Source organism: Vipera berus (genome assembly GCF_964194415.1).
Source record: "Vipera berus genome assembly, chromosome: 3".
NCBI lineage: Eukaryota > Metazoa > Chordata > Lepidosauria > Squamata > Viperidae > Vipera > Vipera berus.
The window spans coordinates 63,022,272-63,036,693 of NC_138204.1; the positions used below are offsets into that span (position 1 = coordinate 63,022,272).

At 37.0% G+C, this 14,422-nt stretch overlaps 2 protein-coding genes across 8 annotated transcripts in view; one reads left to right on the forward strand and one right to left on the reverse strand.

Annotated features, from left to right (window-relative positions):
* Window positions 1-1,039, forward strand: part of OSBPL9 (oxysterol binding protein like 9) — an 84,408-nt gene extending 83,369 nt beyond the window's left edge. For all 7 annotated transcript variants that reach the window (XM_081323421.1, XM_081323422.1, XM_081323419.1 and 4 more), the window contains 2 exons: window positions 588-723; window positions 805-1,039. In XM_081323421.1, the coding sequence (XP_081179547.1) occupies window positions 588-723; window positions 805-879 (211 nt within the window). In that variant the 3' untranslated portion in view covers window positions 880-1,039. The remainder of the gene's footprint in view (window positions 1-587; window positions 724-804) is intronic.
* A 1,986-nt stretch (window positions 1,040-3,025) lies between these two features.
* The window catches only part of NRDC (nardilysin convertase), a 29,564-nt gene continuing 18,167 nt past the window's right edge, over window positions 3,026-14,422 (reverse strand). The window contains exons 19-31 of the mRNA XM_081323415.1: window positions 13,202-13,253; window positions 12,193-12,343; window positions 11,976-12,103; window positions 10,809-10,971; window positions 9,540-9,571; window positions 8,879-9,017; window positions 7,720-7,767; window positions 6,903-6,955; window positions 6,320-6,403; window positions 5,631-5,721; window positions 4,962-5,078; window positions 4,082-4,171; window positions 3,026-3,762 (exon numbers count right to left, since the gene is read on the reverse strand). Of these exons, the coding sequence (XP_081179541.1) occupies window positions 3,568-3,762; window positions 4,082-4,171; window positions 4,962-5,078; window positions 5,631-5,721; window positions 6,320-6,403; window positions 6,903-6,955; window positions 7,720-7,767; window positions 8,879-9,017; window positions 9,540-9,571; window positions 10,809-10,971; window positions 11,976-12,103; window positions 12,193-12,343; window positions 13,202-13,253 (1,343 nt within the window). The 3' untranslated portion in view covers window positions 3,026-3,567. The remainder of the gene's footprint in view (window positions 3,763-4,081; window positions 4,172-4,961; window positions 5,079-5,630; window positions 5,722-6,319; window positions 6,404-6,902; window positions 6,956-7,719; window positions 7,768-8,878; window positions 9,018-9,539; window positions 9,572-10,808; window positions 10,972-11,975; window positions 12,104-12,192; window positions 12,344-13,201; window positions 13,254-14,422) is intronic.

Below are 14,422 nucleotides of genomic sequence, written 5' to 3' on the forward strand. Positions count from 1 at the left end.
AGGTGGAAGATAAAGAATTATTTGCCACCCTATTGTATATATAAGGCTCAAACATGAACCCTTATGTCAAATTCATTTCTGAGCTTCCTCAGTTGACATTCTAGGTTTTTTTTCTACTACCTCATCTTCTGGAGCTCCTCAGTAAAATAGAGGGCAACTCAGTGAGCAGAGTGGTCACCCAGGGTGACCATCTCATCACACTTTCTGGTCATCTCTATATGTTAAGAGTTCAAGCAGATATTTGATGAAACTGCCTGACAAATTATTAGGACATCCACCCGGTGTTTTTAGAAATCCATCAGGTTTCATAACCCAACTTCAAACCATTCTAATTGGACCCAGGGATGTCTGAGTGATGACAAACCTCATTCAGATCCAGTGTGATCTAATCACACTAATGGACCAACTGTTAACATTTTCAAATCAGTTTGACCAGGCTTAACCCCACGTATAGAATGGAATCACTAAAGCTCGGGAACAAACTTGATGGTTTCATTCCTTCCAAACATGTCTTTCTAGATTATTAAATTGTTTATTTTTTTGGGTAACTTGAGGCAGACTTGAATATTTTTCTATCTTTTTTTAAGCCTATGGAAAGATGTAACCTACAATTTAAAGATCAGAGACATTGATGCAGCCACTGAAGCTAAGCATAGGCTCGAGGAAAGACAAAGAGCTGAAGCCAAAGCCAGGAAAGAGAAAGAGATTCCATGGGAAACCAGAGTAAGTTTACATTCAGAAATCATCCCTTGTGTAAATCCTTTTGCTCCTGTAAAATTGTTAATGAATGCTTTTCTTTTACAGCTGTTCCATGAAGATGGAGAATACTGGGTTTATGATGAACCACTACTCAAGCGGCTTTCTGCCAGTAAATATTAAGCAGGCCAGGCCGGTGAAGTTCAAGCCTTGACTTAGTGGAACTAATTGTAATATTCAAGGACTCTTCTTTTGAAGAGCCTGTCTCCTTCAGTTACAGTTCCTATCTCAGGGATACTGAACTTTCTCATGCAGTGAACAATTAAAACAGGAAGAGCCCTGACTGTGTAGCAGTAATTTATATTAGTCTTTTCTGTCTGCTCTCCTATGCTTCTAGGAGAATAAAACCGAGGCTCAAGCTAGGCATACATACTAAAGCATTGCTGTAAAAGGTGCAAAGAGGCATGTGCCTCTTGTACAAGATTCTGGCGTTTACACCGTACATACACATGGCGTCACTTATTTAGAACTTGTTAATTTCTGTGTAAATACAAGGACTTTTTTTTGCCAGTTTAGAAAACTCAAGATCGCTTTTAACAAATAATAATAATGGTGGTAGAAAAATATGGCATTTGTTTCCCAAAAAACCTCTTCGAATTTTTAGAAATAGAAATGTAATTATAGATTACCATTTGATTCTTGCATCTATAATGCTTCATAAAATGGATTTTCAAAAGTATGCATTGTTTTATTTTAGAGAAAATCCTTTGCATTCCAAAACACTTTGCTATAAAAATATTCAGGACAAGCTGATCTTGTTCAGTAGAGATACTAATTTGGAAAATTCAGTTGGCCGTATCATGTACTAATTTATATCCTGAATAACACAGAATGGAGACTAAGTGACGGGTTGTTCCTATTTACTGCATATCTGTTTTATCTTGTGTCCAGACACAGACAAGTGATCACACTGAGGTCTGCGCTATTTTGTTCAGATTCTGGTGATAGCTTTAAGCTCCGTGGTCTGGCTTTATTGGTCTGCTCTTCTTTTCCTCAGCCCCATGATAACCAAGCTTATCCTTCAATTAAAATGGCCGTTTTAGGAGCCGTTCTGATTAAATAGTAAAAAAAACTTATTTCCTTTTATGTGTATTTTCTAGAGAATTCAGACGAACCCTATAATTGCTGGACAATTTTCACATTCTGTATTAAAGCTGCCTTAGTCCTTGGGTTATTTTGATTAGAATAGGCATAGGTGATCAGTTTTATGACTTCCTTAAAAAACCCAGAAAATTGCAGATTGTAATTTGGCCTTCTAGAAGTTACTGAACTCCACCTTTCAAACTTCCTGCATACCTAAGCCTTAACCATTACTGCCAGTGATATTTGGAGTTGTATTACTTAAACAGTTGGAGAACCACATGTTGCTTCACTTCTCCTGTAGATTAAGAGCATGGGGCCACAAGCCTGGCAAGAGGGAAGTTGTCTAACATTTATTTATTTATTATTTTTATTTTAATCCCATTTATATCCCGCCCTTCTCCGAAGACTCAGGGCGGCTTACAATCTAAGCACAAATCAATGTGCTTAGCAATAGCCTTCATTCTATGTATATGCCTGCTTATTAGGGCTTTCGCCCCCCACCCCCAAGTGGCATTATTACAGTGTCAGCTTATTGCCCCCAACAATCTGGGTCCTCATTTTACCTACCTCGGAAGGATGGAAGGCTGAGTCAACCTTGAGCCTGGTGGGACTCGAACCTGCACTAATTGCAGGCAGCTGGTGTTACTTAAGAAGGCATTAGCCCACTGCTCCACCAAGGCTCTTAATAATAATTTGTTTGTTTAGCGGAGAAAGTTATATACTAGTATGCTTTTAATTTATATGTAACATCTCAGAATATTTAATACTATTCTATTATCATTGTATAATTTGGATGTGTAGAATCGATAAATATGTCCTGATTTACCATTTTTTCTCCCTCTTTCCCCCCCCCCTTTGTTCCAAAAGCAAAGGACTAAGACTGTAGTATGGCAGGAACAGCTTGTATTTGCCTTATTTTCACTTTTTAAGTTCTTGAATATGAACACTAGCAGTACCACTTATATGCCATATTCCATACAATCCGTGTAGATAAATGATTTCTGCCTTAACATAGGCATTTGAAGTGCAAAGAAACAATCAACTTTTCCAGTTTTGCTTTTGTAGGATTACAAAAACCCTAATCCCATTTTTTTTCTTCTTTAAGGAGAAACTCAACTTAAAAAGAACTGATTTAACATATTCCTCAAATGTTTTTACCTGAACAATCTCACAAAAAAACAAAAACTTGGAAGATTTCAATAATTTATTGCACACGTTATTTTAAGAGCATTCATTCTGAACTATCTGATGAAGATGAGTCCTAGGTATATTCTTAATATTTTTTCTTTTGAAGCCAGAAATATTATGTCTCTAAACTGTTGCAATATAGGCACATTCAGTTTTAAGTAATCTAATAGCATTTTCTGGATAGCAGGTAATATTTTACTTCTGAGATACTCTTTAAGTCTTTTTTACCCACACCTGTTAAGGAAGAAGCAGCAGCATTCCAGGCAGAAAAAACCCAGAATAATAATACTTGCCAATGGGGGGGGCATTTACTTTTATGAACAATTCTATCTTTCTATACTTCCATTGTAATATATACTTTCACAAAAAAATGCTCTTATGTATGCTTTGCTGGTTAAAAGACACGTTTGAAATATGTACATTAGATTGTGAGGAGTAGTCAACTATTTTCCATAAGGCCTGGTAAATCAGAGTCTTAGAAGGAAAGCATACCTTCACAGTATTTAAATTGTACTACACATTATCGCAGCCCGAGATGAGTTATTTTAATATCTTATGATATGGGAGAACATTGAGAGCTGATGTATACACTTTGATGTTCTTAATGCAAGTGATGTCAGTCGAAGAAGAAGGGTCCAAGAACGTTAGTTGAGGTATTTCATTGCTTGATGGGCTGTGAATATTTGAAACAGAAGGAACTTCTGCATCACCTTCATGTACACCAAACCCAACCACCTGTGATTTTAAAACACAAAATAGGAGATAAATTCTAGAGTAAATGCCATAGTTTCTTTTACTGCAGAAAGGGCTAAAACATTACTTTATGCCTGAGTGAGCAACAGATTAATGCTTAAAAATTTCAGGAGTCTTATTTTGAACTCTATTAACTAGAGCTACATGAAAATCGTGTTTCAGGAGGACCAATTTTCTAGCCCCATGTTCAAATCCAGGATGTACTGCACAAATCATTTTATATTCATTCTAAGTACAATAGCATATTTTATATTCACCCAATTTAATATAAGCTACTTACACATTTGTCATAAATACTCACATGAACGCTGAGCACTTTCCTTTCTTTGTGTCTGTGCATTTGAAACCAGTCAACTAATTCTGACTGCGAAAGAGATTTTAGAGCGTCGATCTAAAACAGAAAATAGTTTTAAAAAATTAGCGTTTAAATAACGTAGAAATTGACCTATACTTAAGGTCATTCATTTAGTAACTGTCCAAAGTCACAAAGGTGCTGAAAAAGTCACTTAAAACTGGTGCTCACATTGTTACTGCATCCCTGTGGACATGTGATCAAAGTTTGGGTGCTTGGCAACTGACATGCATTTGCCATGGTTATAGCATCCCGGGGTTGTGTGATCATCATCTGCAACCTTCCCAACCAGCTTCCAATAAGCAAAAGCCAGTGAGGAGCTGGATTTGCTTAACAACTGCATGATTTGCTTAAAGACCATGGCAAAAAAGGTGGTAACATTTGATGCAACTCATTTAACAACTCCATCACTTAGCAGTGCAAGTTCTGGTCCTAATTGTGAGTGTAAGTTGAGGACTATCTGTACATACAAAAGAATTTCTAGAATTCTCAATCCTGACTCAATGTAACATTTTTATTTATTTGTATCCTGCCTTTATTATTTTTATAAATCACTTAAAGCGGTGAACGTATCCAACACATTTTCCTTCTATTTTCTTCCCAACAAAAGCTCTATAAGGTAGGATGAGCTGAAAAAGAGTGACTGGCCCAAAGTCACCCAGCCAGCTTTCATGGTTAAGGCAGGACTTGAACTGATCTCCCAGTTTCTAGCCTGGTGCGCTAGCCATTAAACCAAACGGCTCCTTAACTTATGCTAGTGTTAGAACTAAACTTGGAAACAGCAAAGATTTTTAAATCTGATCCACATGGGAATATTTTTAAGCATTACCTCCCGAACTAGTCTGTCAAATAGATACTGCTGAGTCACTACTTCTGTCCAGTTCCTATCCACTTCTTCACCAAGATGAGAATCTTCACATTCTTTTAATTTAATGAGAGCTGTGACCTAGCATAGAGAAGAAGGCATCATTTTTTTTCAAAATAGTATTAAAGCATCCCTATCTCAGATTTGTCTAGTATTTTGAAAGGTAGCTTTTTAATGCTCTGAGCTTTTATCAAGTTTATGTGATCCAATGAGACCAATTTATACTATCTAGATCTTTTGTTTCTGCTACATCTCTGGAAATGTCAATCTTTATTAAAAATAGGTATCAAAAAGTTGGGAAATTGATTTCTGGTAGACTTTAAGTTATAGTTCAAGTATAACTGAGTTCAGATTCTACTTTTAGATCTATAGTCCTTTTGAATTAATCAGATAAAAGTCCTCCTGCATAATTAAATGGTAAATAATAAATTTTCATTACTTCTTCAGCCCCATAGGATAGTGACTGCATAACTCCAGTACTGCCCTTATGCAATTCTGGACTTCATAACCTTTATTTGAATAAGCATCAGAAAAACTATTTTACTGTTTTGATGGACAACCAAAACTGTTGATCAAGCATTTATTTGAAAAAGATTTCTAGAAAAGTACTAAAGAGGAGGTAATAGCTGTTACCTGAGTCTTGAAGGACTCTTCAGTCATATTTTTGAGTTTTTCTTCAAAACATGAAAAAAATTCTTCTATCTTCTTATCCACTAGTTCAGAACTGAGAAATAAGACACAAATATGTATTCTGCCTAAGATTATGCATCCAGTTGAATTTCACGTTATGTTCTTGAATTTTCTACTATTAAGTATTGGGAAAGAGCAAGGTGAAACAGTACAACTGCATAAAGGGCAAATCAAGTGAAAGTCAAGTGGGAACAATAGGATGGTATTTTGCTAATATCTTATTGAAATATTTCAAAGCATTTTTTTATTTAAGGTTAAGTCATTGGCTGTATTCTTAGGACTCTTTACAGTAATTTATACTACCCAAACACCCAAAAATTACATTAGGTTAAATCGTGCTGTTTTGTGGTGCACAGTCATTAACATTCCTTTTTCAAGGGTTAAATTTGTTTAGCATCCTCATATACAAGTGATAAAGGTGAAAATGTGTGTGTGTGTGTGTGTGTGTGTGCGTGTGTGTGTGTGTGTAGAGTTGCCTGAGCTGTGATGTATATTTATGTAAAATCAAATTTATTTGCTGCCCATCTCAAGATTCAGGTGACTTCACACATCCAGAAAAAAAGTTAACACTTCCTAATCTGAGGATATTTTTCATAAAAAATTAAAGTGAAATTCTCAAATGCCCTGCTCACTTGTATTTGGTTGCCTGTGTGGCTACAGTAACAGAGAATCCAAGGATCCCAGAGGTATTCCTACAAGTTGCATAGACATGATATCTAAAAATGAAAGGAGAGAGAAATTGCACAAATTTACCCTTCAACTGCAAGAAAACGGACAACTAAGCTAAATAATTGTAAATAGTGGTATTAATATATGCTAAAAATAACTGAACTCTACCTGAACATCTGTCAACTGAAAATTATTTCGCATAGGAAATGCAAGCTGTTTTAACCATTAGTGGAGAAGGGTTTTTGAGGGAGCAATGTTTTGCTAAAGAACAAAACTTCAAATATTTTTTTTTACAATTTTGCTAGATTAATTAAAGCTCAAGTATTGGTCAAAGATGTTTTCAGTTAAAATTATAGGGAGCACTCATGCTTAAAAATGAGATATACTTTGGGGGGGTGGGTGGAATAGAAGAAAACTAGTACTGGATGAACTCAAGAAAAGCAAAACATCTATCATTTTGCTTAAATGAAAATGGGCTAATTCATTCTATTTTAGTATTGTATACAGATTTTCTCTCTTTGAATACGGCAGTAAATAGAACCTTACCCTAAGGTTTGCTTGGTTCGAAGAAAATCAAAACAAGGCTCTTCCATATACATCTGCAATTCAATAGTATTTCAATTCAATATACCTGGTATATCTCTAGACATTTAAACAAGGAAACAATTTAAAACTTGCTTTAATTAACCTGTCACTTTAACAGGCTTATTGAGATTAAACCATACCTGATATAAATAAAGGCTAAATCTACATAGAATATTGTGGGCAGAGAAGTCTGTGCATGTCCCAGATACAAGACAGAAAGCAAGTAATGCAATACTTACTGAGTATTACAGTGATTCAGAGAATTACAGTGATTCTGCCTGTAAAAAGTTGACTTCAGCCAAAATGCATTGTTGGGGGGGGGGAAACATGCCTGATGATTGCTTTTTGGTTTCTGAGTTGTCTTTCCATTCCTGAGTACCTCAACTATGCATTAACATTACTATGATAGTTTCAGAATCTCAGTAAGTCGGACTATACATATAGTGGGTAAGTTACAAATTTTTGCTCTGCTATAGGGAACAATTATATACATGCTCTTTACTGTGTATGTAGTCAAAAAGGATATGATGTGCATTAATAATTATGTGCAAGATGGAGGTTTCAAAAACACAGTGATTTCTATATCTCATATAGTATTTGTACTAATCATCCTTTCACTATATGTCTTTACAGAATATTTTTATCATTAGCCTTATTACAGTTTCACCATAAACCCCTAACTATGATCTTCTATGGTGTATGTTGCACACCAGATACTAATATGAGCTGACCATCAAGATTTACGTAGTTCTGTTTTTAGAAACTAATCTAAGCTTACCACAAGCAATTCCATGAGAGAATATTCTCTTAAATTCCTGGCTCCGGACTGCAAAAGAAACAAAGGCAATAATGAAGGAAGTCACCATTTTTCAGTTTTGTTCTGCAATTACAATCACCTTTCAAAAGGCACTGGTTCGTGCAGTATTCAACAAATACTTAGTAAAATGCTACTCTGACCTTCCAGTCATCATTTGAACCTAGTTAAAGGGTGTGCAGTATGGTAGTAGCGTAGGAGGCAATGGGCATCATAGTCCAACATAAAGGATTAGGGAAAAAATTGAAAGCTTTTAGGTGCTTTGTAAATTGAAGATCGCTTGAAACATTCCAAAACCAGCAATACCGGAAATGTGTGTTAAAGGTTTAGTATGATTGAAGCCACAACTTCCCTAAATTTCCTAGAGATAATAGTAATAGTTGTATCATACCAAACTTCAGATATCTCACTGTGTGATTATTTCTTCCAACTGTAAGTTTTTGAAATGGCTATTGAATTACTGATGTCTTTCTTTGTAAGAAATACATTTTGTATGAAAAAAAAGATGTGTATACGTGTGTGCTTGTGGGATCCTCAAGCTACAGAACAAAAGACTTTCTGCTCTGTATATCACATCTGATGATGGTGGGAAAATCTCATTTATGAACATTCCATCAGGGAAAAAGAGCTTTACAGGAAAAAAAACCAGCCTAGTTTTCTCTAAGGCTATGTTTCTCTACTTTTTATAATTGGAAATGATTGGTCAAAAAACAAACAAATTTAAATATGTCCACGATAGGTTATTTCAGTTACAAGCAAGACAGGAAAATTTATTGCTGTAAGCCAACTTTGTCTGAATAAATTAAAATTTGGGTTTTATTTAAAATGGTATGCCAAAATTAAACAAATGACATGGCACAGTGCACCAGAGGAACTTGGCTAAAATATAGGGAAAATGGGGAGGAAGGGAGGGAGGATCGCAATGCAGAAAAACAACACAAATCCAGCTCCTTCTATAAAAATTACAACATTCGTCTGAAAGAATACCCATCTATTCACAGCCATACAGCTAATAGTCCCTATATACTATGAAGCTACTACAGTAGTTCAAGTTATACATGAAATGCACTAAGCAACAAATGTATCACAAAAGAAAATGTACCCATTCTTTCCATCACAGTACCTGATAGTAGACGGTCACTTCAGAATTGGCATCCCCTTTATTAAGTGTCTTCACTTTGCACAATAAATGGGCACATGGTAAATCCATCACTCGGAACTGAACTGGACATGGATGCACTAGAGGCAGGAAATGCAATTTCCTAGAAAGAGTTGAAAAATGTCAGTTGCAACTTGCCCTTTGTCTTATTTATTGACTTCAGTTTAACCAAAGATTAAAAACACATTCTAACAAAACTCCAGTGAAGGAGGGAAATATATAATTAGTTAAATAAATGAATTGGTCACCTTTTTCAAAACGTTGCAAAGTAAGCTTGTTTTACAACACGACTTTCACTTCTTTTAAAGAAGAGCAACTCTACGTTAGAGAAAAGTGTTGAACTAGAATTGTTAAAGACTTGTACAGCCTGGGAACTCCCGAAGTTGGATAAGGCTGTTTTGAGGATAATCCTGTTAAACAAATGCTTCATATGACAATATAATAATGGCTTCAGAAATACTCTAAATTAGAATTGACAGGTTGCTGATCAATTGACTATAATTCAAATATTCTTTAATTCAATTAATTTAAATTGAATAATAGCCCCAGTTTCTAACACTTGTACTCAAATGTTGGCAGCTATTCATGAACTTATAATTCTCAATATAAAGATAAATATACCTACTCAATAACATAATCCAAAAAATTTTTTGACTCCTGAAATAAAAGAGAGATGTTAACATTGTGATTAGAAATAAAACAACCGTAACAGTGGGCATTACTGTATTATCTACATAGGAGCCTTGGTGGCGCAGTATTGCAGGCTAACTGCCCAATGGCAAGAGTTCAATCCTGACCAGCTCAAAGTTGATTCAGCCTGCCATCCTTCTGAGGTTGGTAAAATAAGGAGTCAGATTGTTGGGGGCAATATGCTGACATTTGAAAACTGCCCAGATAGTGCTGTAAAGCACTATGGGGCAGTATATAAGTCTAAGTGCTATAAAAATACCTTTCTCTTCAATAAAAGAAGATCCTTCTCCCATCCTGTATGTTCACATCTATAATTATAATTCACTTTGGACCATATGCCAAATGATCATTGCCTTCAATATTACAAAGGCAATTTTAATCTAACACAATTAAAACCAAGTGACAACTTAGATAGCCTCAAGAGCAGGGGTGTCAAACTCAATTTCATTGAGGGCCGCATCAGCATTGCGGTTGCCCTCGGGGGTCCGGGTGGGTATGGCCAGGGTGGGTGCAGTCTACTGGGTGGGTGTGGCTGGAGTGTGTATGGCCTACTGGGTGGGCATGGCCAGCTCTACATCATTGGTATCAAGGGGGCCCGGGCAGGAGTGGGACAGATCTGAGGGTCTCTGGCAGGAGGAGGGTCTCTGGGCCAGGGCCAAGGCAGTGGGGGCCGTTCCCTCACTGTTTCCAGGATGGCTTCGTGGGCCGCATGAAACCACTTCGCGGGCCGGATCTGGCCCCCGGGCCTTGTGTTTGACATGTCTGCTCAAGAGCAACTGCTTTGTCACAGGCCAGACAACAATTATTTTATGAAGCACCAAAGTCACATTCTCTCTGGTTGGAAAAAAAAACCCCTACATAAATGCCTTTGGAATTGTAAAACAGTCCAGAAACAGCTAAAATTAGTGCCTAGGACTAGGTGTTATGTTCCACTATTTTGCATTACTTACATAGAAAAGGGCTTTTGTTTTTCAGCTGCCACATTCACTCACCATATTCTGACTTAATATTTACTTATTTGATTTATATTGAAAAACAGTTTGTTAATGGACCCTGTTTGGCAAGGTTTGGTAGTAAAACAGCAAACGAGATAAAATTGGCATGAAAGTCAGAACTGCCAGATATTTCCATCATGTAGTTTCACAAGGTTAAGCAAGGAAAATCACAGATGACAAGGTGCAAGTTAAACTGCTGAAATACTCACAGAGCTTGTGAAGTTTCCCTGGACAAGTCCCTCTGCAAAGAGTTGAGATTTGAGAGCCTTCACAAACAACAGCAGAGAATCTACTGAGAGCCCCTTCATAAGGGCCTCGTATTTGTCCATCATAGACCACCGACAATGTTCCAGGATTAAGAGACGTATATCTCTGCCACAGGAGAAATACTGATCATTACAAGTTCACTGAAAGTATGTTGGCTTTAAAGCATCACCTATAAGCTACATCTGGGTCCCAAAATAAATATATTTGCATTTATCCAATCTTGGTTCTTTCCCCCCCCCTTTCCTCTTTATTATTCAGGGACAACATCATTCCAAGTACAAAACCAACTCCATAATCGGGACAATGTGCGTGTATGTGCACATTACATTTATCTGAATTTAACACGCATTTGTTTTTAAGGGACACCTCCTTCCCCACACAACTGAGTATAACTAAACATGTGGATTTTTAAACAATTTGAGGATAGGAATGATTAAGGGAAGAAAATCATTCTCCAATAATGTAGGCATAAAGGGGTGGGAGATCAAATCTGTTTCTATGAATGAAGGGTAAGGAGAAATATAGGCAAATTTCAAAGTAATCTGCTCATAAAAGACAAGAGGAACTGCAATTTAGTCCTTGATACAATTTTTATATAGTGAAAAGCTTAATAAATCTTGCACAAGAATGTTTTTTTCTTATCTGGTGCTTTCTAGAGCAATACAGCGTTCACTCAAGGTAAATTGAGCACTCAAGCTGGTTATTGTAGTAATCAATATGGAGATCACCTCCCAATTATTCTCATAAGGATTGCGAGTCCCAATCATCTTGTCTTATAAACATGCAATCTTTCATCCCTTCCTTGTTCTTATTAACAATTGTTAGCCTATGTACCAAAATATTTCACTGGAATGGATGTGGCCAACATTTTTGGCCCTCTTTCGGTTTCTAAGGGGTGGAATCAGGGAGGAGTTTTCAATGATAAATGTTATTTTTGCTGCCAAATTTCTGCAGTGTTTGTTCTATTAAGCCAGAAGCCATGAATTAGAAATTCCAGTGACTAGACTCCTTTAAAGATGGATTAGACAATGAACCAAGATCAAAGATACCACCTTCTTGCATAGTGCAATGACTGAACTCTTCCTGGCTCATACACTCCAGACACTTACTTGGCCAGAGTTTCTGGCTTGATAAGGATGTTGAAATAAGTCTTCTTCAACTGCTCAGTTATCATCTCAAAAACTTCTGGAGTAAAACTGAAATCAGCTAAGTGGTCAATGATGAGCTGAAACAGCAACTACAACAACAATAAACCAATACATTATGACACTTCCTAAAAAGGACTTGTTCAGAAAGAATTCAAGGTCAAAATAGATCAATACTTACAGGCAGCTTATGATTGAAGCCTTTCACACGAATGATCAATCCATGTTCTCCAGCTACCAGCTTATATTCCAACTGAGCAACATCAGCTTCATATGCAGGTTCAGCAAGGTTGTGTGCAAGGATGTTCACAAAGGTATCAAAGAGCACCAAACTGACCACATTAAGTTGAGACAATGGGAGACAAAAGTAAAAATGTGAGAATGTTTCTTTGTGAAACTGGAATTACACATCCCTTCAAAAACAGCAAAGGTTTTATGACAAAAATCAACATATTTACAGAAGCAGAACTATAATATAGAATACATCAGCCAGTACAGTCAACATTTGTTTTATGCATCATTTGAAATGTTACATTGCGGATATGACCCTCCTGTCATACTTGGAATTGTATCATTTGAAGTTTAAAAATCACTAAAATGCTTGTTTTTTTGTGACTTGAAGTTGCTTTCAATACAATAAATTAATTATCACCTGTCATTTTGAATGCAGAGAGGTTAATATCTTATGTCATGGGCCTTTTAATTAAGATTCTCCTAATTTAATATGTTATAATTAACTGCAATGTTTCATCAATTGCTGTTTTACTACATATTTTATCTAGCTATAAAAATGCATAACAGCATGAGTGCTCCTACTATCAACTATCAGTACTTATTATCCTCCATGAAGTTACTAGTAATAGCACATATTCCAAATCTCTTTCTTAATCCAGGGGGTCAGAGTTTTTTAGGATCTAGGAGCTGCACTTTATATATTGAGGTTGAGGAGGAGGATCAATGTAGGATGAGTTGTCTAGGGTTAGGGTTCTTTAGCTCGTAAAATTAAACTAAACCTATCTTACAGCTTCCGATACTATGCTACCTATTTTCAAAGAGCACTTTGAGCTACAACAGCAGCAAGAGGCTCTGTAATTCAGAACACCGATTCCCAAACTTAAGCTCATTTAAAATATTTCTACAGCAAAACAATAAAACAAATCAAGGAAAAGACCAAAACCTATAAATCTTACTTCTCAGCCGATTGCTGGATCAGTGGTGAGATCAGATGGAAACGGATGTAAGCTGGAAAAAAAAGTTACAATAAGCAGTGGCAAACAATGCAGAATTTTAATCAAGACTATGTATCTCTTCTAGACCTTATGATTCCTTTATAAAAAGAACAGCTTGACATCAATGTTGATTAGATCCACTGTCCTTTCTAGAGAGGCCGTCTTTCCAGTCCTACAGGCTACACGTTCATGCTCATAGCCGTATCATTCATCATGGAAAATTATTACGCATAAATCAGACCATTTAACACTCTGGCTTCCCTAATGAGAGGGCTCTCTGGCCACTGGATCTCACAGAATGAAAGTCTCTCCAAGAAGGAGGAGCTGGAGCAAATAAAGTAGTAGTAGGGGACTCTGAAAAGGGACGCGGTGGCTCCGTGGGTTAGGACGCTGAGCTTGTCTACCAGAAGGTCGGCAGTTTGGTGGGTCGAATCCCGAGTGCCGTGTAACAGAGTGAGCACCTGTTACTCGTCCCAGCTTCTGCCAACCTAGCAGTTCAAAAGCACGTAAAAATGCAAGTAGAAAAATAGGGACCACTATGGTGGGAAGGTAACAGCGTTCCGTATGCCTTTGGCGTCTAGTCATGCCGGCCACATGACCACGGAGACGTCTTCGGACAAGCGCTGGCTCTTCGGCTTTGAAACGGAGATGAGCACCGGCCCCTAGAGTTGGAAACGACTAGCACACATGTGCGGGGGAACCTTTACCTTTACCTTTAGGAGACTCTGACAAAGCTGTATTAAAAATGCTGGAGTGAACATTTAGAAAGATCCTGGAGTGTTTTGTTTTTTGTTTTTAACAGAGGAGGGAAACAGTTCTATATCTAATAGGAAGATTAAGACAGCACGTCTAGCAAACAGAAGGGCATATCTACAGGCAGTCCTCAACTTACAGCCATTTGTTTAGTGACCGTTCAAAGTTACAATGACACTAAAAAAAGTGACTTATGACTGGTTTTCCTACTTATGAGCATTGCAGCATCCCTATGGTCAGAAATTTGGGTGCTTGGCAATTGGCATGTATTTATGATGTTTGCACTGTCCCAGGGTTAAGTGATCACCATTTTGTAACCTTCCCAGCTGGCTTCTAACACAAGCAAAGTTGGGGTGGGTGGGAAGCCAGATTACTTAACAACCACATGATTCACTTAAGGAGTGCACGATTCACTTAGCCACTGTGGCA